This window comes from Oratosquilla oratoria, chromosome 18 (assembly GCF_046742065.1).
Source record: "Oratosquilla oratoria isolate Oo_2021 chromosome 18, ASM4674206v1, whole genome shotgun sequence".
Lineage (NCBI taxonomy): Eukaryota > Metazoa > Arthropoda > Malacostraca > Stomatopoda > Squillidae > Oratosquilla > Oratosquilla oratoria.
The window spans coordinates 26101331-26128852 of NC_134794.1; the positions used below are offsets into that span (position 1 = coordinate 26101331).

Consider the following 27522-nt stretch of genomic DNA (forward strand, 5'->3'; position numbering starts at 1 on the left):
TGAGCCTTTTATTTTAATGGGTGACTTTAATGCCAAGCATCCTATATGGGGTGAATCAAGGTGTGACCCCTGGGGCAATATAATTGAAGAATTTATTGATAATAATGTCATTTTGATGAATGACTGTTCCAAAACAAGGTTTGATGTCTTTCACAACTCAAGTTCTGCTATAGACCTAACTATTTGTTCATCATCCTTAAGATTAGACTACAGTTGGTCAATAGATAAAGATCTACATGGTAGTGACCACTGGCCTTTCCATATCAAATATTTAAAGAACACTCCCTCCTCTTGCTTACCTAAATGGAAGACAGGAGAGGCTAATTGGGAATTATTTAGGAGATCCACAGAGATTAATCATAAGACTAGTGATTTTTGTAGTAACTGATGCATATGATTATCTGGTAGACACCATACTTTCTGGTGCTTTCTCTTCCATTCCTAGGATAGCTGGTAAACCTCAACGCCCAGCAGTCCCCTGGTGGAACGATGAATGTGCTTTAAGCAGAAAGATTACAAGAACTTGCTATAAGAGATATAGGAGATATCCTTGTTTAGTCAATAAGATAACGTACAGAAGAGCTCGAGCAAAGCAGAAGAAAATCTTCAAGAAAGCAAGGAGGGAATCCTTCATTAAATATATTAGCAAATTGAAATATGACTCTTCCCCTACCTTAGTATGGAATAGGATTCGAAAATTACAAGGAAAGTATACTCCATCTCCTTTACCCATTCTGAAGATAAATGACTCTTTTATATCAGATACAAGAGAAGTAGCAGAGGCTTTTGGAAGACATTATGCTGATATTTCAAGTCCACTACATTATTCACATGATTTCAGAAGAATTAGAGCCAAGATCACGATTATTCCTCCTACCAATATGAACTCGGAGGCATATAATCTTCTTTTCACCTTGGATGAAATGGATCATGCTTTATCTTTATCCTCCCCAACCTTTCCTGGAGAGGATGACATTCTTTATTCCATGGTTGCTCACTTAACCATATCGTCGAAGAAATTCCTTTTAAATGTGGTGAACAAATTTTGGTCTTCTGGATCTTCTAAATCTTGGAAGACTTCAATTATCGTAGGAATCTTAAAGGCAGGAAAAGACTCTCATGATCCACAAAGTTACAGACCTATTGCTCTCACTAGCAGCATTTGTAAGATCTATGAAAGAATGATTAACCCCTTCCATACGGTGCCACCTATGTAGGCGGCATGAAGAGCAAGTGGATACGCGAGGCTGATATATCGGCGTCTTGATTATATTTATTGTAGTTGCCCCTGCATAATGACATACTCTCTAAACTGTCTTCATCACATTTTCTATGGTTATCAAAATTCACTAGTGAAAGAGAGAACGACCGATATAAGCGGTGACTATTTTTTATGATGCAAGTATTATTACGAAACATCGTACGTCTGGCAGCTAATGCTGCCCGCAAGATTTTGGCCCGTAGTGAAGTGGTTAATGTGCGTTTAGTTTGGTTTTTGGAATCTAAAAATCTCCTATCTGACCGACAGTTTGGATTTAGAAGAAATAAGTGCACTCTGGACCCCTTACTTTTTATCACTCGTGAGATTCAGAATGCCTTTGCAATTCAGAACTCGAGCATCGCTGTGTTTTTTGACTTGAAAAATGCCTACGATACTACCTGGCGGGGAGGCATTCTGAAGCAAGTTGCAGAGTGGGGTATTGGGGGTAATATGTTCAATTGTTTAAAGGACTTCTTGTCTGACCGTTATCTAAAAGTCAGAGTGGGCTCTTCTTTCTCTTGTGCATATCTTCAAGAGGAAGGGATTCCCCAAGGAAGTGTTCTGAGTCCTACACTCTTCAGCATAGCCATTAATAGTTTGTTAGAACAAGTTCCCACAGGAGTTCATGGATTGGCTTATGCTGATGACTTAGCTATTGTGTGAAGCAAATAGACAACATTAGAAACAGGCCAAAAGATTCAAGAGGTTATTAACTTAGCAACAGCATGGGCTAATAGCAGGGGCTTCAGATTCTCTGCTGAAAAAACAAAAACCATAAGGTTTTCCAGACTAAGACGCAAGGAAGAGATACCAACACTATTCTTAGAGGGTGTCATTACCATATGAAGATCAAGTAAAATACTTTGGTCTGGTTTTGGACAAAAGATTGACATTCACTCATCACATAAACGAGGTTGTATACACTGTTAAACAGCGACTTAATATACTAAAGGTAGTGTCTCGTTTCAACTGGGGAGCAGATCGTATAACTTTAATAAGGCTTTACCAAACATTGTGCCTTAGCAAAATGGATTATGGATGTCAAATTTATGGATCGGCATGTAAAACTTCAAAGAAGCTTGATATAGTCCACAATATGGCTTTGCGGATCTGTTCGGGAGCCTATAGAAGATCTCCAGTGGATAGCTTGTATGTGGATGCAGGAGTTCCTCCCCTCTATATTCGTAGGGAGGAATTAAGCCTTAGATATATATCTCGTGTCTTGACATCCAAACAGAATCCAAACTTCGAATATGTAAAGCAGCCGGTAGACAGAGCTCCAAGGAAAAGTACTCTGCCGAAACCTTTAGAAGTGAGATGTGAAGTTGGGACAGAGAAGGTAGGACTTGTTCCTAATACAATTGCTGAGATCATGCCTCCCAAATTCCCTCCTTGGAACCGATGCCCCACTGTAATATGTCCTCTTAAAAAGAAGAAAAATAGAACTGCTGTAGAGCTAAAAAGCGAATTTTTAGAACATTTATCAGTACATGCTGATTCAGTTTTTATTTATACAGATGGATCAAAATCCCAAGATGGTGTTGGTTGTGCTGTTGTATCTGATAGCACAGTTTTAAAGAGAAAGTTGCCTCATTTTAGCTCTGTTTTTACTGCTGAACTGCTGGCAGTCAGCAACGCCCTCAAATTTGTTTTTAATTCTGTTCCATGTAATAAGAACATTGTTATTTTCACAGACTCCATGAGCATTGTATCCTCTCTAAATGCATTATTACCTCGTCACTTTTTAATCCAAGAAATACAGGACTGGTTGATTCTCATTAACAACAGAAAGAAAATAAAAGTAAACTTTTGCTGGGTGCCGTCCCATGTGGGTATCACAGGAAATGAACAGGCCGATGCTGCAGCCAAAGCCGCCACTAGGCTCAACCATATAACAGACCAAAAGATCCCACATACAGACTTCAAACAAGTAATTCATCGTTATACAATGGAAAAATGGCAAGAACAATGGACAAGGCTGGATGGTAGTTACAAGTTAAAAGAGATTCACCCCTTGGTGAGCCATTGGAAGTGTCCTTCTTTGGACAGAAGGTCAAGTATTGTTCTAACAAGATTGAGAATTGGCCATTCCTACATTACCCATAAATTTTTTATGGCAAGTGGAGCAGAAAGGCTGGCCCCCCAATGTCCCACTTGCCAAGTAGTTTTTACAATAAAACACATTTTAATTCAGTGCCCTGCATTCTCTAATAAGCGCAGGGTAAATTTTTTAACAAACTTATCTTTTAAACAAATTTTAGGGGAGGAAGCTCATGTGAAGATTGTTGCAAAGTTTTTGAAAGACATTGGTTTATTTTATGAAATTTAAGATTGTGTATATGAGTGCTTGTGAGTGTATGTTGTTGTGATGTGTTTTTGTGAATGTTTATTGTTTTTACTGTTTTACTTGAATTTTTATCTATATGAGATAAATATGCGCTGAATGGCCCACCGGCTCTGGCGCTTGGCCTTCGAGCCAAAAATTTCATAAATCAATCACCTCTCACTTTTCTTAATTTTCTTTAATCATCTCCAATCCCTGATCCACCACCCTTGCATTCACCTCTTGCAACTTCCCATCCATGTACAAGTTGAACAGCCAGGGCGACATAATGCATCCCTGACGAAGTCCCACCTTTACCTTGAACCACTCACTCTCTCCATTTCTTATCCTGACACATGCTCTACTACTCTATTAAAAACTCTTGACAGCTCCTAGAAGTTTTCCTCCTATCCCGTATATCCGCAAAACCTCCCATAGTGCCTTCCTGTCTACCCTATCGTAAGCCTTTTCCAGATCCATAAAAGCCCAAAAAACATCCTTCCCCTTTCCTATAGCTTTCTGACATATCTGTCTTACCACAAAAATCTGATCTACACAACCTCTACCCATCCTAAATACACAGTTCCTCACCAATTACTCCCTCTGTTCCTCTCCTAATCCTCTCAATCAAGATCCTACCATAAGCCTTCCCATCTACACTTAAAGCTAATCCCTCTGAAACTACTACATTCACACTTGTCCCCTTTTCCCTTGTAAAGTGGAACTATACATGCACTCCTCCAGTCCTCCGGCACTCTACCCTCTCTCCAGCAAACATTAAATAACCTCACCAACCAGTCCACCAAGTAAAAAGAACTAGGTACCGTATTTTCCGGCGTGTAGTGCGTGACTTTTTTCCGTTGGAAGGGCCTAAAAATGAGGGGTGCGCGTTATCCGGTGGTGCGCATTATCTACGGCCTACGATAAAAATTCTGCGGCTGTGTGTGTGTGATTTTTTTTCACAACAACATGACGATGTTGGCCGTCACAAAGTCGGGACAGCACACTTCTCCGTGACGTTCCGTGAGAACATGAAGAACAGCCATGGTGACATGAAAGAATACGCCAGCATGGGCTACCGTATATAAATATTTGGTATAGGTAGGTATCTATCGAATCTTATTTTTCATGTTTAGATAGGCCTAACCATGAAACATGATCAATATTCATGATATTTGCCCATGTTCACAGCATCCTAGTTTGAATTTTTATGTTGGCTTTGTTGCTTCACTTTAGGTATGGTACAAATTCCGTTGCGGCCATTCATAAACTCGTGTCAAACACCTGACTACAACACCCTCTTTCGGGAGTTATATTAACTAAACGTCACCTCGATGAGACTGTCCTATTTTACCACTGTCATTGCAGGTTCAAAGCTAAAACGAAACAGTCTGTAGTTTGTTTCAGTATTAAATAAAAAATGGTAAAGACGAATTATTTCCTCAAGATATAAAATGAACATTTTCTGTAAAAATCCCGAAATTTATCTGTATATTTTACTTTCAATAAACTTTTTTTAGATCATATTTCCTACAAACTATTTAAGCTACAAAGTAATAAGGGACTAACGCACAACATGAGTCATATACCGGTACATGTAGTTCCGACTTTTTCTTAGTTGTGTCTTGATTGATGCCTAAACTGTCACTTAATTTAGTGACAAATCAACAGATTTCCCAGCGGTGGCTCTAGCCAATGAAAAATACTTCTCCATGTAACCTCGTTCACATGATATAAATACCGAGGTAAAACTGCGTTATAGACAAATGCGATTGGGCATGCGCGTTATACGTCGGTGCGCGCTATCTGTGTACTGAGATAACGAAGTGCATGGGTGCGCATTATAACCCGATGCGCATTTTAAGCCGGAAAATACGGTAAATACACTTTAGCAAACTGAATTAATATCCCAAACCACACTACACACATTCACTGATTACACCCCAGTCTGAATTAATATTACTCCTTTTAAAGGTAATTTGAGGAAGGTATCCTATTGTAGTGTTGAATTTTTTTTATTACCGGGTACATATTTATTCTTCCTCATGTTCTCCTAGTGAAAAATGTTTGCTCTTACAGGGAAAATAAAAAAGTGTCGCTTGATACACCTCTGCCAGAAATTATTGAACTAATGAAAGACAAAGAAAAAGGATTGGGTTTCCTTAATCGCCAGCAGGGTCTTCCAGAATACACCTTTGTCATTGCTGATGCTGTTACATGGATTTGTGATAGGGTAGAAGGAGTGGAAACAGAAGTGCAAGCAGTCAAGTTGTTGCAGGCAAGTATTCTAACCTTGTATTTATATTTTAAAGTTTATTTACTCAAGTACTTTAAACTCATTGGCTACTGTAATTGATAATCTCTATGTTAAAAATATATGGATAATCACAAATACCTATACTTTCACATTAAATTATATAGTCTACCAACCTACTAAAAAGTATTGAAAAAAGTGAAATATCTTGGTGGATGACTTAAACTATAAAAAGGTGAATTGGGAGGAATAAAAACCAAGTGGAAGTAAAGATATAGTTGTAGAGGGTGAGGAGCCTATACCAGGAAGCATATAGTTGTTGCTGAAGCTATCACCTTTGACCTATGTGTTTGGATTGTTGGGACAAGTAACAGTCACTACTGGGAATCAGGAGTGTGGGATTTGAACCCACAACTACGGAGAGTGAAAGACCAGCATGCTTCTGATTATGCTACTAGTGCACCATACTTATGATTTATGAGGTAGTAAACTGCTAGATATAACAATGAAGAATGTAATGACCCAGTGGGTCAAAGAAATGCCAATATTTAGAGAAAACAATTCAACAACAAAGATTTCTATCTATATCTATTCAGGGAGGTAGCCAAAGTCAAAGGGTATATACCCACTCCCAAAAAAAATTAAAAGTGGCCTATACTAACATCGATGGATTAATTCCAAGACTGAATGAACTTAATGATTACCTGTTAGAAGAAAAAACAGACATAATGGGAATTGTGGAGACTAAATGAAGGGGTGCAATACCACCCATCAGTGTTGGACAAGGGCTATACAATTACTGGATTAAAAACAGAGACGAGAAACAGGGAGAAGGAATCATGTTCTTGGCCAAGAAAAACTTGAATGTGACAAAAATTGCGAAGGGCAAAGGTAATGTAGAACTGATCATGATTAAAGTCGAAGACAAGGACATGAAAAGTAGAAAGTTTGTGGTGACTTATGTGCTCACAAAAACAAACACTTGGAAAGAAAACGAGCATATGAAAATGCTAGAAGATACAAGGCATTCATTAAATGAGAAACTAATGGGCGGAGGTAACCTGGTAATTATGGGTGACTTTAACTGCAGAGAAATTTGTTGGGAGAACATGATAGTGAAAGGCAGAGAAGACTTGTGGGGTAATGACCATGGAATATACAATGGACATGATCATGGAATATACAATGACACAGTGGGCCAGTGAAAACACCAGATACAGAAATAATGAAGAGCCATCGAGACTAGATTTAATATATACAACAGAACCTGAAATTGTGGATAAAATCCAATACAAGACACCAATTGGAAAGAGTGACCATATGCTTATTGAGACTGAACTAAAGGAAGAAATATACATGAAGAGAAATGAAAAGCATAGGAAAGGAAGATTGGTGTACAACTAAACGGACTTTGGAAAACTAAAGAAATTCCTTCAGAATGCAAATTGGGAAAATTTTTACATGGAAGAGACAAAAGTGGAAGAGAAATGGGATATCTTGATGGATAATTATAATGAAGGAGTGAATAGGCATGTACCAAGACAGAAGCTAGTGAGAGTGTACATTAAATGCTGGTTCAACAGAAGATGCAGTGAGGCAAAAGATAGAAGAAATAGAGCTTGGAAAAGATGGAGAAAAGATAAAAACCTGGAAAATGGCAAATATATATAAACTATAGAAATGAGGATGTAAAAGTGAGATAAAGGAAAAAAGGAACTATGAAAAAGACATTATAGATAAATGCAAAGAGCAACCTAAACTATTCTATAGATATGTGAATGGTAAACTTAAAAATAAACAGGAAATGGTGAAACTACGCCAAGGAAATATAGAATACACAGAAGATCTAGAAATGGCCGAAGTCATGAATAATCACTTTGTCTGTTTTCACTCGAGAGAAGGCACAATATTGGGATGAAGGAAATGAAGTACGATCACCCCCCATGAGCGAGATAATAATAACACAAAAAGAAATAATGGAACATCTATCAAACCTTGATGTCAGGAAATCACATGGCCTGAATGGAATTGCAAATTGAATTCTAAAAGAATGCAAAGAAGAACTAATGGACAAAATACATAACATAATAAGTTGTTCACTTAAAGAAGGAAAAATACCAAAAGACTGGAAAAATGTTAACATTGTACCAATATATAAAGGAGGAAACAAGGAAGAACCAGCTAACTATGGACCGGTCTCACTAACAAGCACTGTAGCCAAAATTGGTGAGAAAATCATCAAGAATAGATGGGTAAAACACCTGAAAGAAAATAATATAATAAATCCAAGACAATTTGGGCTCAGACAAGGAAGATCATGTACCACAGACTTAATGTTTTTACTCAAGACTAATAGACATAGTGCAAGAAAGGGATGGATGGGGTGATTGTGCTTTCCTGGACTTACAAAAAGCTTTTGACAAGGTACCACACAAAAAACTATTAAAAAAAACTGGAATGTATAGGAAGGATACAAGGGAACCTACTAAAATGAATGGAGGACTTCCTGATTGGTAGAAAGATGAGAATAGTACTCAGAAAAAAATATTCAGGTTGGAAGGAGGTGATCAGTGGAGTTCTGCAAGGATCTGTATTGACTCCAATAATGTTTGCTATTTATTTGAATGAGATGGATGATGATGTGCAATGTTATATGAGCATCTTTGCAGATGATGCTAAATTGTTAAGGAAAGTAAAAACCCAAATGGATCGCGAATCACTACAGGAAGACCTGAATAAGGTATGGAACTGGAGTCAGAAATGGGAAGTGGACTTCAATATTAAGAAGTGTAGCATAATGGAGTTTGGAAAAAGTAAAAATAGAATATCAGGACAATATAAAATTGGAACTAAGGAGGTAAAGAAAGTGGGATCTGAAAAAGATTTGGGAGTAATTATCTCAAATGACTTGTCCTATGATAAACAAATAAGCAAAATTGTCAGAGAATCCTATAACTTGTTAACCACTTCACTCTGGGCCAAAATCTCGTGGGGAGCATTAGCTGCCAGACGTACGATGTTGCGTCATAATACTCGCATCATAAAAAATAGTCACCGCTTACCATATTTTCCGGCTTAAAATGCGCATCGGGTTATAATGCGCACCCATGCACTTCGTTATCTCAGTACACAGATAGCGCACACCGACGTATAACGCACATGCCCGATCGCCATCTAGCGAGAGAATCGAGAACCATGTTGTGCGTTGGTCCCTTATTACTTTGTAGCTTAAATAGTTTGTAGGAAATATGATCTAAAAAAAGTTTATTGAAAGTAAAATATACAGAAAAATTTCGGGATTTTTACAGAAAATTTTAATTTTATATCTTGAGGAAATAATTCGTCTTTACCATTTTTTTTTTATTTAATACTGAAACAAACTACAGACTGTTTCGTTTTAGCTTTGAACCTGCAATGACAGTGGTGAAATAGGACAGTCTCTCATCGAGGTGACGTTTAGTTAATATAACTCCCGAAAGAGGGTGTTGTAGTCAGGTGTTTGACACAAGTTTATGAATGGCCGCAACGGAATTTGTACCATACCTAAAGTGAAGCAACAAAGCCAACATAAAAATTCAAACTAGGATGCTGTGAACATGGGCAAATATCATGAATATTGATCATGTTTCATGGTGTTTAGGCCTATTTAAACATGAAAAATAAGATTCAATAGATACCTACCTATACCAAATATTTATATACGGTAGCCCATGCTGGCGTATTCTTTCATGTCACCATGGCTGTTCTTCTTGTTCTCATGGAATGTCACGGAGAAGTGTGCCGTCCCGACTTTGTGACGGCCAACATCGTCACGTTGTTCTGAAAAAGATTACACACACAGCCGCAGAATTTTTATCGTAGGCTGTAGATAATGCGCACCACCGGATAACGCGCACCCCTCATTTTTAGGGCCTTCCAACGGAAAAAAGTCGTGCACTATACGCCGGAAAATACGGTATATCGATCGTTCTCTCTTTCACCCATGAATTTTGATAACCTTAGAAAATGTGATGAAGCCAGTTTAGAGAGTATGTCAATTACGCAGGGACAACTACAATAAATATAATCAAGACGCCGATATGGCAGCCTCGCGTATCCACTTGCTCCTCATGCCGCCTACGTAGGCGGCACCGTATGGAAGAGGTTAAGATCAATAAAAGTGGCATTTACATATTTGGATGAAGAAATTATAAAGAAAATATTAGTCACACTGATAAGGCCTAGATATTGTGGTTACCAAGTACCAAAAAGAATATAAAGAAAATAGAAAAAATCCAGAAAGCAGCCACAAAAATGGCTGCTGGACTTTCAAACTTGTCATATGAGGAGAGACTGGCTAAATTGGAGTTACCAACTCTGGAGCAAAGAAGAGAGAGAGGCGACCTACTGACCATCATCTATGGAATCATGAAGGGCACAAAAATACTCGATAGAGAGGACTTGTTAAACTGGGACAAGAGAAACGCAAGAGGACACGGAAAAGAACTAAAAAAAAAACACAGTTATAGAAGAGATCTGAAGATGAACAGTTTCCATATAGAGTGGTGGACACTTGGAACAAACTGGACGAAAAAATAGTGTGTGTAAAAACCATTCATGAATCTAAGAGAAAACTAGACACTGAGATACGAAGGCGGGACACCATGAGCGTAGCTCCCCTTCCAATAAAATACAACTAGGTAAAACTAGGTAAATGCCCATTCCACTCCCATCCACCATCCTTTTCTCCCTCTCATCTTGGTTCCTCATAGATTGGATTGGATAAAATATATACAGTATATATATATATATACATACATACATATTCCAAGGCTTTTTCCCCCTTACAAGGGAGGTAGCCAAAAAGGAAAATGCATAAAAACATTCCCACCCACTCCATCCCTGAATAGACTCCACACCCCTCCACCCTCCCTCTTATCTTAGCACCTCCTGGATGACGGGTCATCCCTGCACCTTGTCCACTGCCCTGGGTCACAAGCAGTGTCTCAAGATACAGCACATCCACAGCAAGGCCGCTTCATTAAACCAGCAAAAAAAAAAAAAAAAACCTTTCTTCGTCCCCCCATCCATAAAAGGAGAAGACGGGGAGAAATCCCTTCGGGCTGCGTCAAATTTTGCTCACACATACTACCTCACCCCCCATCCCCCCACCCATTCCACCTCATGCATCACAACATCATCCATATACAACCATTCTCCATTCACCCCTGTCTTCTGTCCTCTTCCATCCTTCCTCAACAGACATTCCCCTCTTCCCCAAAGCCCCCTTCACCCCATCCATCCACCTCCTTGGACGTCCCCTCATGTTCACTCCCTCCACATCTGCCTTCCATACAGTACCTCTTTTACTAGTCTTTCTTCACTCATTCTTTCCATGTGTCCAAACCATCCTAATACTCTTTCATCAACCTTATCTCCCAACTCCCTTTCCACCCCTGTTCTCCTCCTCACCTCCTCGTTCTAGCCTAGTAACCCCCATCATACTTCTCAGACACCTCATCTCAAACACATTCAAACACCTTCTCTCTTCCTCTCTTATGTTCCATGTTTCTGCCCCATACAATGCTGTCGGCGCAATCACTACTTTATACAGTCTCCTCTTAGCATCCATTCCCAAATGTCTATTCCTCATTACACTTTTTAATCCACCAAGGCCTTTACTCGCTTCTCTCAATCTTCATTCTACTTCCACCTTCACTCCATCTCTTCCTGCCACATTTGCACCCAAGTATCTAAAACTATCCACTTCCTCCAGTCGCTCTCCCTTAATGCTCACTTCCAGTCTACTGCCACTTTCACCCCTTGTACATCTCATCACCTTACTTTTACCCACATATATCTTCAACTTTCTTCTATCACACACTCTCCCAAACTCTGTCAACAACTTCCTCAATCCCTCCTCCGATCCTGCCACAAGTGCAGTGTTGTCCGCAAACAACAGCTGGCTCACCTCCTACTTTTCTTCATTTTCTTTAACCATCTCCAATCCCTGACCCACTACCCTTGCATTTACCTCTCGCACCACCCCATCCATGTATAAGTTGAACAGCCAGGGCGACATAACACATCCTTGACGAAGTCCCACCTTTACCTCAAACCACTCACTCTCTCCATTTCTAATCCTGACACAAGCTCTACTACTCTCATAAAAACTCTTGACAGCTCCTAGAAGCTTTCCTCCTATCCCATATATCTGCAAAACCTCCCACACTGCCTTTCTCTCTACCCTGTCGGAAGCCTTTTCCATTTCTCACATATCTGTCTTACCACAAAAATCTGATCTACACAACCTCTACCTGTCCTAAATCCACACTGTTCCTCATCAATTACTCCCTCTGTTCCTCTCCTAATCCTCTCAATCAAGATCCTCCCATAAGCCTTCCCAACTACACTCAACAAGCTAATCCCTCTGAAACTACTACATTCACACTTGTCCCCTTTTCCCTTGTAAAGCGGAACTATACATGCACTCCTCCAGTCCTCCAGCACTCTACCCTCTCTCCAGCAAACATTAAATAACCTCACCAGCCAGTCAACCATCACTGTACCTTCTTTTTTTAGACATTCTGCATGGCATCCATCCAGACCAGGTGCCTTACCTGCTTTCATCATCTTAACAACTGCCTTCACTTCATCCTTCCTTATTTCTCCGCCATTTTCCTCACTCATCACGGTCATTTTCTTAGCATTTCCCTCTGCAGTTATCTTTCCCTCCCTATCCTCCTTCACATTTAGCAATTCCCTAAAATACTCTGCCCATCTTCCCCTTACTGCCTTCTCTTCCATTATCATCTCTCCATCTGCACCTTTTAACTTTTCTTCTCTACTTGATTCACCTCCTCTTCCTCTCTTCATTTCCTTCCAAAACATCTTTTTATTACTTTCAAAAATTTCTGTCATACTCTTACCCCATTTCACATCTGCTCTCCTCTTTGCCTCCTTTACCTTGTGCTTTACTTCTCTTTTCTTTTCTTTGTACCTCTCATATGACTCCCTCGTCCTATTTTGTAACCAATCTGTGAAAGCTTGCTTCTTCTCTTCTACAACCTTCTTTATTTCCTCATCCCACCATTCACTACCCTTCCTTCTATTTCCTCCTGTCCTTCTTGTTCCACACACCATCCTTGCCCACTTTATGACTCCCTCCTTGAACCATCCCCATTCCTCCTCCACACCTAGCTCTACTCTATCCTTCACTCCCTCCCACTCCTCCTTCAGCTTCTTCTTGTACTCCTCCTTTTCCTTTTCATTTAAAGAGTTCACTCTAAGCACCTCCCTACCTTTTGTCCCCTTCCTCTTTCTCCATCTATCCTCCACTCTCAACTTACCTTCCACCAAAAAATGATCTGATATTCCCCCACCTCTCCCCTTAGCACATGTACATCCTTAACTCTTCCTATCATAATACTATTTACCACTACATAATCCATTAACGCTCTATCTACCACCCTTCCCTCCACCACCCTCTCCCATGTGCACTTATGCTTGACTTTCTTCCGAAACACTGTATTTGCTATCATCAACTCTTTCTATACACATTTCCACCATCAACTCTCCACTACGATTCTTTCCTGGAACTCCAGATTTCCCAACCACTCCATCAATCAGATCATTTCCTACCCTAGCATTAACCACTTCCATACGGTGACGCCTACATAGGTGGCATGAGGAGCAAGTGGGTACTCGATGATGCCGATGTCGCCATCTTGATTATATTTATTGTAGTCATACCTACGTAATTTCGATTCTCTCTAAACTGGCTTCATCAATTTTCTATGGTTATCAAAATACATGGGTGAAAGAGAACGAACAATTGAGCACTGACTTTATTTTTTATAATGTGATTATTATGACGCAACATCGCACGTCGGGCAGCTAATGCTGCCAGACGTCTGATGTGCCCCGGAGTGAAAAGGTTAAGGTCTCCTAGTACTATTACATTGACATTTCTCCCTAAATCCTCTATGCACTCATTTAAATCTATCCAAAAAATCTCCCTTTCTTCTACTCTCTTCTCACTACCAGGCCCATATGCACTTACAAAAACCCACATCTCCTTTCCCAGTTTCACCTTCATCCACATTATCCTTGAGGAAACCTCCTTCCACTCCACTACATGTTTACCTATCTCTTCACATACTAGTATAGCCACCCCTTCCCTCCCTCGCCCTCCCTTCACTCCTGATAACCTCCCACTTACACTCCCAAACTTACACTCGCCCTTCCCTTTCAACTTAGTTTCACTCAACACATCCATCTTTCACTTAGTTTTCACTCAACACATCCATCTTTCTTCTCACAAACATACTACCTATCTCTTCCCTTTTACTCACATCTGTACCACATCCACACACATTAAAAGACCCAAACCTTAGGGTGCTGGTCGGAAAACTCCCAGACCATCTTATGCCTTTACATTTTTTAGGAATATCCCCTGTGGGGCTACAAGGAGAAGGATGCCTAGTCCCAATCCCTGTCCCTTTCTTCTCGCCTCTTACGATCCAAGTGGAAATACTTGGTGGCAGTATTCTTTTCCCTCACCACAGGGAAGATAATAATATATATATATATATATATATATATATATATATATATTAAGGTAAAGGAGACAAAGAGGAGAGCAGATGTGAAATGGGGTAAGAGTTTGGCAGAAATTTTTGAAAGTAATAAAAAGATGTTTTGAAAAGAAATTAAGAGAGGAAGAGGAGGCAAATCAAGTAAAGAAGAAAAGGTAAAAGGTGCAGATGGAGAGATGATAATGGAAGAGACAGTAAGGGGAAGATGGGCAGAATATTTTTGGGAGTTGTTAAATGCGAAGGAGGATAGGGAGGGAAAGATAGCTGCAGTGGGAAATGCTAAGAAAATGACTGTGATGAGTCAGGAAAATAAATACATACATATATATACCAAGGCTTTTTCCCCCTTACAAGGGGGGTACCCAAAAAGAAAAAGGCATAAAATCATTCCCACCCATTCCATCCCTGAATACACTCCACACCCCTCCACCCTCCCTCTTATCTTAGCACCTCCTGAATGACGGGTCATCCCTGCACCTTGTCCACTGCCCTGGGTCAGAAGCAGTGTCGCAAGACACAGCACATCCACAGCAAGGCCGCTTCATTAAATCGGCGACCCCCCCCTCCCCGTCCCCCCATTGCATAAAAGGAGAGGACGGGGAAAAATCCCTTCGGGCTGCGTCAAATTTTACTCACACATACTACCTCACCCCCCATCCACCCGCCCATTCCACCACATGCTATCACAACATCATCCATATACAACCATTCTCCATTCACCCCTGTCTTCTGTCCTCTCCTGTCCTTCCTCAACAGACATTCCCCTCTTCCCCAAAGCCCCCTTCACCCCATCCATCCACCTCATCCTAGGATGTCCCCTCATGTTCACTCCCTCCACATCTGCCTTCCACACCTCTTTTACTAGTCTTTCTTCACTCATTCTTTCCATGTGTCCAAACCATCCTAATATTCTTTCATCAACCCTATCTCCCAGCTCCTTTTCCACCCCTGTTCTCCTCCTCACCTCCTCATTTCTCACTCTATCCAGCCTAGTAACCCCCATCATACTTCTCAGACACCTCATCTCAAACACATTCAAACACCTTCTCTCTTCTTCTCTTATGTTCCATGTTTCTGCCCCATACAGTGCTGTTGGCACAATCACTCCTTCATACAGTCTCCTCTTAGCATCCATTCCCAAATGTCTATTCCTCATTACACTCTTTAATCCACCAAGGCATTTACTCGCTTCTCTCAATCTACATTCTACCTCCACTTTCACTCCACCTTTCCCTGCCACATTTGCACCCAAGTATCTAAAACTATCCACTTCCTCCAGTCGCTCTCCCTTAATGCTCACTTCCAGTCTACTGCCACTTTCACCCCTTGTACATCTCATCACCTTACTTTCACCCACATTTATCTTTAGCTTTCTTCTATCACATACTCTCCCAAACTCTGTCACCAACTTCCTCAATCCCTCCAATCCTGCCACAAGCGCAGTGTCGTCCGCAAACAACAGCTGGCTCACCTCCCACTTTTCTCCATTTTCTTTAACCATCTCCAATCCCTGACCCACTACCCTTGCATTTACCTCTCGCACCACCCCATCCATGTATAAGTTTCCATTTCCAATCCTGACACAAGCTCTACTATTCTCATTAAAACTCTTGACAGCTCCCAGAAGCTTTCCTCCTATCCCATATATCTGCATAACCTCCCACAGTGCCTTCCTGTCTACCCTATCATAAGCCTTTTCCAGATCCATAAAAGCCCAAAAAACATCCTTCCCCTCTCCTATAGCTTTCTCACATATCTGTCTTACCACAAAGATCTGATCTACACAACCTCTACCTGTCCTAAATCCACACTGTTCCTCACCAATTACTCCTTCTGTTCCTCTCCTAATCCTCTCAACCAAGATCCTCCCATAAGCCTTCCCAACTACACTCAACAAGCTAATCCCTCTGAAACTACTACATTCACACTTGTCCCCTTTTCCCTTGTAAAGAGGAACTATACAGGCACTCCTCCAGTCCTCCGGCACTCTACCCTCTCTCCAGCAAACATTAAATAACCTCACCAACCAGTCCACCATCACTGTACCTCCCTTTTTCAGACATTCCGCATGGCATCCATCCAGACCAGGTGCCTTACCTGCTTTCATCATCTTAACAACTGCCTTCACCTCATCCTTCCTTATTTCTCCTCCATTCTCCTCATTCATCACTCTCATTTTCTTACCACTTCCCACTGCAGCAATCTTTCCTTCCCTATCCTCCTTCACATTTAGCAACTCCCTAAAATACTCTGCCCATCTACCCCTTACTGCCTTCTCTTCCATTATCATCTCTCCATCTGCACCTTTTATCTTTTCTTCTCTACTTGATTCGCCTCCTCTTCCTCTTTTAATTTCTTTCCCAAACATCTTTTTATTACTTTCAAAATTTTCTGTCAAACTCTTACCCCATTTCACATCTGCTCTCCTCTTTGCAACCTTTACCTTTTGCTTTACTTCTCTTTTCTTTTCTTTATACAGGTAAACGTCGACTTACGATGGCATTAGGTTTCGATAGAGCCATCGTAAGACGATTTCATCGTAAGTCGATCCCCAATTTGTGTATCACTGTTCCGTGGTCACTGTACCTAGCCTACCTGTATATTAACCACCAGAGATACTGAATATAGCCTATTAAACATGTACAGTAGTTTATTTAATTATTTTTATCCTTTTTACCATATTCAAACACTATAATATGTATTTTCAGTACGGCACTTAAATCTCGCGGGCAGCAGCCAATGCCAGCCGTACGACGTGACGTAATAATACTCGCATCATAAAATATAGTCACCGCTTATATCGATCGTTCTCTCTTTCACCCGCGAATTTTGAAAACCACAGAGAATGGGATTCAGGCACATTTGAGAGAATGTAAAAACACAGGGGCGACTACAATAAATATAATCAAGACGCCAATATGGCAGCGTTGCGAATCCACTTGCTCCTCATGACGCCTACGTGTGCGGCACCGTATGGAAGGGGTTAAATTATCATATCGTCGTCGTCGTCGTCGTCATCGTAAAGTCGAACAATCGTAAGTCGCGGCCATCGTAAGTCGACGTTTACCTGTACCTCTCATATGACTCCCTCGTCCTATTTTGTAACCAACCTGTGAAAGCTCGCTTCTTCTTTTCTACAACCTTTTTTGTTTCCTCATCCCACCATTCACTACCCTTTCTTCTATTTCCCCCTGTCCCTCTTGTTCCACACACCATCCTTGCACACTTTGTGACTCCCTCCTTGAACCATCCCAATTCCTCCTCCACACCCAGCTCTACTCTACCCTTTACTCCCTCCCACTCCTCCTTCAGCTTCTTTCCGTACTCCTTCTCCTTTTCCTTCTCATTCAAAGAGTTCACTCTAAGAACCTCCCTACCTTTTGTCCTTTTCCTCTTCCTCCATCTATCCTCCACTTTCAACTTACCTTCCACCAAAAAATGATCTGATATTCCCCCACCCTCTCCCCTTAGCACATGTACATCCTTAACTCTTCCTATCATAATCCTATTTACCACTACATAATCCATTAGCGCTCTATCTACCACCCTTCCCTCCACCACCCTCTCCCATGTGTACTTATGCTTGACTTTCTTCCGAAACACTGTATTTGCTATCATCAACTCTCTTTCTAGACACATTTCCACCATCAACTCTCCACTACAATTCTTTCCTGGAACTCCAGATTTCCCAACCACTCCATCGATTGGACTATTTCCCACCCTAGCATTAAGGTCTCCCAGTACTATCACATTGATATTTCTTCCCAAATCCTCTATGCACTCATTTAGATCTATCCAAAAGGCCTCCCTCTCTTCTACACTCTTCTCACTGCCAGGCCCATATGCACTTACAAAGACCCACATCTCCTTCCCCAGTTTCACCTTCATCCACATTATCCTTGAGGAAACCTCCTTCCACTCCACTACCCGTTTACCTATCTCTTCAGTTATTAGAATAGCGACCCCTTCCCTCCCTCGCCCTCTCTTCACTCCTGATAACCTCCCACTTACACTCCCAAACTTACACTCACCCTTCCCTTTCAACTTAGTTTCACTCAAAGCCAACACATCTATCTGGTCTGGATGGATGCCATGCAGAATGTTTAAAAAAAGGAGGTACAGTGATGGTGGACTGGCTGGTGAGGTTATTTAATGTTTGCTGGAGAGAGTGTAGAGTGCCGGAGGACTGGAGGAGTGCCTGTATAGTTCCACTTTACAAGGGAAAAGGGGACAAGTGTGAATGTAGTAGTTTCAGAGCGATTAGTTTGTTAAGTGTAGTTGGGAAGGCTTATGGGAGGATCTTGATTGAGAGGATTAGGAGAGGAACAGAGGGAATAATTGGTGAGGAACAGTGTGGATTTAGGATAGGTAGAGGTTGTGTAGATCAGATTTTTGTGGTAAGACAGATATGTGAGAAAGCTATAGGAAAGGGGAAGGATGTATTTTGGGCTTTTATGGATCTGGAAAAGGCTTAAGACAGAATAGATAGAAAGGCACTGTGGGAGGTTTTGCAGATATACAAGGATAGGAGGAAAGCTTCTGGGAGCTGACAAGAGTTTTTATGAGAGTAGTAGAGCTTGTGTCAGGATTAGAAATGGAGAGAGTGAATGGTTTGAGGTAAAGGTGGGACTTCGTCAAGGATGTGTTATGTCGCCCTGGCTGTTCAACTTATACATGGATGGGGTAGTGCGAGAGGTAAATGCAAGGGTAGTGGGTCAGGGATTGGAGATGGTAAAAGAAAATGAAGAAAAGTGGGAGGTGAGCCAGCTGTTGTTTGTGGACGACACTGCGCTTGTGGCAGGATCGGAGGAGAGATTGAGGAAGTTGGTGACAGAGTTTGGGAGAGTGTGTGAAAGAAGAAAGCTAAAGATAAATGTGGGTAAAAGTAAGGTGATGAGATGTACAAGGGGTGAAAGTGGCAGTAGACTGGAAGTGAGCATTAAGGGAGAGCGACTGGAGGAAGTGGATAGTTTTAGATATTTGGGTGCAAATGTGGCAGGAAAAGGTGGAGTGAGGGTGGAGGTAGAATGTAGATTGAGAGAAGTGAGTAAATGCCTTGGTGGATTAAAAAGTGTAATGAGAAATAGACATTTGGGAATGGATGCTAAGAGGAGACTGTATGAAGGAGTGATTGTGCCAACAGCACTGTATGGGGCAGAAACATGGAACATAAGAGAAGAAGAGAGAAGGAGTTTGAATGTGTTTGAGATGAGGTGTCTGAGAAGTATGATGGGGGTTACTAGGCTGGATAGAGTGAGAAATAAGGAGGTGAGGAAAAGAACATGGGTGGAATGGGAGTTGGGAGATAGGGTTGATGAAAGAGTATTAAGATGGTTTGGACACATGGAAAGAATGAGTGAAGAAAGATTAGTAAAAGAAGTATGGAAGACAGATGTGGAAGGAGTGAACATGAGGGGACGTCCGAGGATGAGGTGGATGGATGGGGTGAAGGGGGCTTTGGGGAAGAGGGGAATGTCTGTTGAGGAAGGACAGGAGAGGACAGAAGACAGGGGTGAATGGAGAATGGTTGTATATGGATGATGTTGTGATGCATGAGGTGGAATGGGTGGGGGGATGGGGGGTGAGGTAGTATGTGTGAGCAAAATTTGACGCAGCCCGAAGGGATTTCTTCCTGTCATCTCCTTTTATGCACGGGGGAACGGAGAGGGGGGGGTCGCTGATTTAATGAAGTGGCCTTGCTGTGGATGTGCTGTGTCTTGCGACACTGGTTGTAACCCAGGGCAGTGGACAAGGTGCAGGGATGACCTGTCATCCAGAAGGTGCTAAGATAAGAGGGAGGGTGGAGGGGTGTGGAGTGTATTCAGGGATGGAATTGGTGGGAATGTTTTTATGCCTTTTTCATTTTGGCTACCTCCCTTATAAGGGGGAAAAAGCCTTGGTATATGTATGTATATATATATATATATATATATATATATGTATATATATATATATACAGGGTGTCCCAGAAGTCACGCACCATCCAGGTTTTCATAAAATATACATATGAATAGGAAGTGAAAGACATTTCTATAAAGAGAATTGATGCATATGTCAATGTAGGGGGTGAACAATTTGAGCATCTGTTATGATTATGATCAATAAAATTGGTATTCGTATGTATATTCATGAAAATCTGAATGGTGTGTGACTTCTGGGACACCCTGTATATATATGTATATATATATAATATATATATATATATATATATATATATATATATATATATATATATATATATATATATATACATTTTATGCAATGGGGGGACGGAGAAGGGGGTCGCCGATTTAATGAAGCGGTCTTGCTGTGGATGTGCTGTGTCTTGCGACACTGCTTCTGACCCAGGGCAGTGGACAAGGTCATTCAGGAGGTGCTAAGATAAGAGGGAGGGTGGAGGGGTGTGGAGTGTATTCAGGGATGGAATGGGTGGGAATGATTTTATGCCTTTTTCTTTTTGGCTACCCCCCCTTGTAAGGGGGAAAAAGCCTTGGTATATATATGTATATATATATACATATATGTATACATATATGTATATATATATATATATATATATATATATATATATATATATATATATATATATATATATATATATATATATACTAAATACTTTTTCCCCCATACAAGGGAGGCAACAAAACACAAGGGCATAAAATCCACTCCCACCCACTCCATCCTCACATACTGCACTCCCATTCATCCTTCTCCCTCCCTTTTATCTTGGCTCCTCCTGGGTGACAGGTCATCCCCACTTCTCACCCACTGCCCTGGGTCAGAAGCAAGACAGCAATACACAGCATATCCACAGCATGGCTGCTTCATTTAATTGGCGTCCCCCCTCACCATTCCCTAAAAGAAAATAAATAAATAAGATAAATAAATAAAATAGAATAAATATAATAAATAATTAAATAAATAGATAAAATAAAATAAATATAATAAGTAAATGAATAAATGAAATAATGATAATAATAATAATACATACTTATACCGAAGGCTTTTTCCCTCTACACGGGAGGTAGCCAATTAGAAAAAGGCAGAGAAACCACTCCCACCCATTCCATTTCCTATATATTCCACTCCCCTCGATCCTCCTCCCTCCCTCTTATCTTATATTGTAATTAATTGATTACAAACTGCGAACGTTAGAGAACTTACCTGGTTGAGTTCTCTAACTAATTGTCGGAACTGAAAGTATTCTTGAGGCTTCAATGTAATCGTAGAAATCCCTTGCCGAGGTTTGTTTGTCCTTCTGGTACCAGAGTTGAAGCTTGTCTGACGTTCAGTTGACAAAACTTAGTCTTGTTCGGCTGGGATTCTTACGAGCTCGTAAAACGGCTTCGAAGCCACGGGACAACTGATACTTTAAGTAAGTTCTCAAAGTTCCCAATTTGTTAATCAAATTACAACATAGGCTTCAATGAATAATAAAGAGGGAGGGGAGTTTATTAATATATTAATTAAAATTACGATAGTGTGGTACAAAGTTACAGGAAAGGTTCCCAATTCGAAAATTAAACAAGCTTTCGGGAAATTGCCGTAGCTCAAGTAAACAATGCAATTCCCATAACAACAATTACCACACTTGGCACCTCCTGGATGATGGGTCATCCCTACATCCTGTCCACTGCCCTGGGTCAGAAGCAGTGTCGCAAGACACAGCACATCCACAGCAAGGCTGCTTCATAAATTTGGCAACCCCCCTCTCCTTCCCCCCATGCAGAAAAGGAGAAGACGGGGACAAATCCCTTCGGGCTGCATTAATTTTTTTTCTCATACATACTTCCTCACCCCCTATCCCCCACCCACTCCCCCTCATGCATCACAGCGTCATCTATACACGACCCCTCTCCATTCACCCCTGTCTTCTCTCCTCTCCTGTCCTTCCTCAACAGACATTCCTCTCTTTTGTAATGCCCCTTTCACCCCATCCATCCATCTCATCATAGGATGCCCCCTCATATTCACTCCTTCCACCTCTGCTTTCCTCACTTATTTTACTAATCTTTCTTTACTCATTCTTTTCATGTGTCCAAACCATCCTAATACTCTTTCATCAATCCTATCTCCCAGCTCCCTTTCCACCCCTGTTCTCCTCCTCACCTCCTCATTTCTCACTCTATCCAGCCTAGTAACCCCCATCATACTTCCCAGACACCTCATCACAAACACATTCAAATTCCTTCTCTCCTCTCTCATGTTCCATGTTTCTGCCTCATATAATGCTGTTGGCACAATCACCCCTTCATATAACCTCTTAGCATCCATTCCCAGATGTCTATTTCTCATTACACTTTTTAATCCACCAAGGCATTTACTCCCTTCTCTCAATCTACATTCTACCTCCACCCCCACTCCCTCTCCTGCCACATTCGCACCCAAGTATCTAAAACTGTCCACTTCCTCCAGTCTTTCACCCTTAATGCTCATCTCCAGCCAATTGTCACTCTCTTCCCTTGTACATCTCATCATCTTACTTTTGCCCACATTTATCTTCAGCTTCCTTCTTTCACACACCTTCTCAAACTCTGTCACAAACTTGCTCAATCCCTCCTCTGATCCTGTTATAAGCGCAGTGTCGTCAGCAAACAACAACTGGCTCACCTCCCACTTCTCTCCATTTTCTTTAATCCTCTCCAACCCCTGACCCACTACCCTTGCATTCACCTCTTGCACCAACCTATCCATGTAAAGATTGAACAGCCAGGGCAACATAACACATCCCTGATGAAGTCCGACCTTCACCTCAAACCATTCACTCTCTCCATTTCTAATCCTAACACAAGCTCTACTACTCTTGTAAAAACTCTTGACTGCTCTTAACAGCTTTCCTCCTATCCCATATATCCGCAGTACCTCCCACAGTGCCTTCCTGTCTACCCTGTCATAAGCCTTTTCCAGATCCATAAAAGACCAAAAAACATCCTTACCTTTTCCTATAGCTTTCTCACATATCTGTCTTACCACAAAAATCTGATCTATACAACCCCTACCTGTCCTAAACCCACACTGTTCCTCACCAATTACTCCTGTTCCTCTCGTAATCCTCTCAATCAAGACCCTCCCATAAGCCTTCCTTGGGGAGACGGGACTGCTCGGACAGACAGTCTAGGGAACGACAACAACAACAACAACAACACTCAATAGGCTGATCCCTCTGAAACTACTACACTCTCACCTGTCCCCCTTTCCCTTGTAAAGAGGAACTATACAGGCACTCCTCCAGTCCTCCGGCACTCTACCCTCTCTTAACCCCTTCCATACGGTGCCGCACACGTAGGCGTCATGAGGAGCAAGTGGATTCGCGACGCTGCCATATCGGCGTCTTGATTATATTTATTGTAGTCGCCCTGAATCCCATTCTCTGTGGTTTTCAAAATTCGCGGGTGAAAGAGAGAACGATCGATATAAGCGGCGACTATATTTTATGATGCGAATATTATTACGTTACGTCATACGGCTGGCATTGGCTGCTGCCCGCGAGATTTAAGTCCCGTACTGAAGTGGTTAAACAAACATTGAATAACCTCACCAGCCAGTCCACCATAACTGTACCTCCTTTCTTCAGACATTCTGCCTGCTATTCATCCAGACCAGGTGCCTTACCTGCTCTCATCATCTTAACAGCTGCTTTCACTTCATCCTTCCCTATTTCTCCTCCATTTTCCTCACTCATCACTCTCATTTTCTTAGTGCTTCCCACTGCAGCTACCTTTCCCTCCCTATCCTCCCTCGTATTTAGCAACTCCCTAATATACTCTGCCCATCTTCCCCTTACTGCCTTCTCTTCCATTATTATCTCTCCATCTGCACCTTTTACCTTTTCTTCTCTACTTGATTCGCCTTCTCTTTCTCTTTTAATTTCCTTCCAAAACATATTTTTATTGCTTTCAAAATTTTCTGTCATACTCATACCTGATTTCACATCTGCACTCCTCTTTGCTTCCTTTATCTTTTGCTTAACTTCCCTTCTCTTTACTTTGTACCTCTCATACGATTCCCTCGTCCTAATTTGTAGCCAATCTATGAATGCCTGCTTCTTCTCTTCTACACCTTTTTTTGCTTCCTCATCCCACCACTCACTACCCTTCCTTCTTTTTCCTCCTTGTTCCACACACCATCTTTGCACACCTTATGACTCCCTCCTTGAACCATCCCCATTCCTCCTCCACTCCTAGTTCTACTCTATCCTTCACTCCCTCCCACTCCTCTTTCAGCTTCTTCTTATACTCATTCTCATTTTTTCCTCATTTAAGCAGTTCACTCTAAGCACCTCCCTACCTTCTGCCCTTTTCCTCTTTCTCCACCTATTCTCCATTCTCAATTTACCTTCCAACATAAAATGATCTGATACTCCCCAACTCTCTCCCCTTGGAACATGTACATCCTTAACTCTTCCCTACCTTACTCCTGGTCACCACTATATAGTCCATTAACGCTCTATCTGCCACCCTTCCATCCACCACCCTCCTCCATGTGTACTTATGCTTGACTCTCTTCCTAAACACTGTATTTGCTATCATCAACTCTCTTTCCAGACACATCTCCACCATCATTTCTCCACTACGATTTTTACCTGGAACTCCATATTTCCCAATGACTCCATCTATTGGTTCATTTCCTACCCTAGCATTAAGGTCTCCCAATACAACTACATTGATATTTCTCCCTAATCCCTCTATGCACTCGTTTATATCTACCCAAAATGTCTCACTGCCAGGCCCATACGCACTTACAAAAACCCACATCTCCCTTCCCAGTTTCACCTTCATCCACAACAACCTTGATGAAACCTCCTTCCAATCCACTACCCCCTTACTTATCTCTTCACTTACTAGTATAGCTACCCCTTCTCTCCCTCGTCCCCTCTACACTCCCAAACTCACAGTTGCCCTTTCCTTTCATTTTATTTTCACTCAAAGCCAGTACATCCATCTTTCTTCTTACAAACATACTGCCTATCTCTTCCCTTTTACTCTCATCTGTACCACATCCACGCACATTAAAAGACCCTAATCTTAGGGTACTGGTTGAAAAACTCCTAGACCCTCTTATACCTTTTCTTCTTCTTGTAGGAATGTCCCCTTTTGGGGCTACAGGTAGTTGGACTCCTAATCCCATCCCCTGTCCCGTTTTTTGTCGCCTTTTATGATGTGGTAGCATTCTCTTCCCCCACCACAGGGTCGGCAGAAAAAGAAAAGGAATATTCAGAGAAATGGTACAGGACAGTAACAAGGGGTTGGGGGACAGCATAATGGAGGGATAGTCATAGTATAAAAGTGTCATCATTTCTCTGAACAGAGTTTTCCTCTATCACAGAGAAAATAATGTAGACCCTAAAGTATCAATTGCATGCTACTTTGCCACAATAACATGCAGCCAATACCCCAATATAGATAAAGTTTGCTATTTTCAGAATATGGCTAGCAAAGAAATTATACGTCATGCTTCAGGGAGTCTTCATCCAGTCACTTATGGATTCTTCCTTTTCTTCATTGTTACTGGAAATAAAGGTATGGGAAATAGATTTTTCATGAAAGATTTGAAAAAATGCTTTTAATAATTATATACTTAGTTCTAAATTCTCATATTGCCATAATAATTCTTGTCCTGTCACTGTTATTGTTATGGCTGATAGATAAGATGTACCATGTTCTTATTTGTATTTATTACAATATCATCTTATGATATCTAATTCATAGAATACAAGTTTTTATCACTAAATTCTTATGGAACATATTCCTTTTCAGTTTCTGAATCAAGGTTATATATGTTATTTGGTCCACATAAGTTAGTTTATGATTTTGTGATTTCTTTCACACAGAAACAGAAAAAGGATTGTGTTGCAAAAAAGTTAGATTGTTTTTCCACAGGGAGATCAGGTTAACGTTTTTCTTTTCCTTTGTAGAGCAAGATCATACATCATATGATATGACTACCTTCAGTTCAGAGTGGCTAGAAATTGGTGTGGAACTTACTGATGTTAAACAAGGAACTGCTTCTGCAGGTTTGTAGATGTTAACTATATTATCACCTGTCTTTAACCATATATCAGATTATTCTCAACAGTCCTCCTTCTCTTCCACCACCTGCTCTTACTGCTCCTCCTCCTCCTTCTCTTCTTCGTCATTGCAGTTTATCAAAACCCTTGATGTTTTTTTCATGGACATAAAGAATAACTGGCTGCACTAAACAAACACCAAGAAAACAATGTTTATATTCAAAAACCAAAATCATTCCCATATTAGAGCAGCACATGAGACTGATTGGCACACATTTCTTTGCAAGATCTCTCAAACCTTCCTGCCTCTCACACCACATCACAGACAGAGCCCACTGAATGCAGTATAAAAACAACTTAACCCTTTAAACTCCGATGACAAGATTCTTGTCATTTGGTCAAATAAAACAAAAAATCATAAAACACCAAAATGTTTGATCAAACACCAGAAAAATATGACCTCAGTCCTTGCGCGGTCAAGCCTCATCAGATGATATTCGGATGTATGGGCCGGCGCGAGGCCTACCATATCCAGTTTTTAATATCTACACCACAAGCGGCTGACATGAGTTGAATGGGTTAAGCAGTATTCTACTCAAATATCTATGATAACATGCCTTCAGTGCCCTGCAGTGTATCTATACAAAAACACATACACACTGTCAAACACATACACACCGTCAGACACTGAAACTTAAGGAAGTGCTGTGTCGCGAGCGTGTCTACCTAGCGGTTTCATAACCAGCACGAAGAAAACCTATTTGTTATTGTGCGGGATGGCTAGTCGTTGTGACCAGTGAACGCTTTTCTCTCCATTTTAGTTTTTTGTATAATTTCTGGCAAAAATGGAAAAGGATAGTGAAGAAAAAACAACAAAGGAATCTACGAAGAGAGGATTGGAAGTGAGTATAGTTGAGAGCCCAAGAGGTGTGATACCCAAGCGCCACTGCGTTTTGGATACTCCAAGGAAAAACACAAGGTGGGAAAACAATGTATTTTCAGGTTTTCAAAGAAATGCAAGCGAAATAGGAAGAAGTTTTGATATAGAGAAAGTAGGTATAGCAATGCACTAAAAAATTGCAAATTAAGCGAACTGATGGA

At 41.0% G+C, this 27522-nt stretch overlaps 1 protein-coding gene across 5 annotated transcripts in view; it reads left to right on the top strand.

Annotated features, from left to right (window-relative positions):
- Iml1 (GATOR complex protein Iml1) overlaps positions 1–27522 on the top strand; it is a 376817-nt gene that overhangs the window by 209563 nt on the left and 139732 nt on the right. For all 5 annotated transcript variants that reach the window (XM_076201722.1, XM_076201726.1, XM_076201724.1 and 2 more), the window contains 3 exons: positions 5664–5862; positions 25837–25933; positions 26329–26427. In XM_076201722.1, the coding sequence (XP_076057837.1) occupies positions 5664–5862; positions 25837–25933; positions 26329–26427 (395 nt within the window). The remainder of the gene's footprint in view (positions 1–5663; positions 5863–25836; positions 25934–26328; positions 26428–27522) is intronic.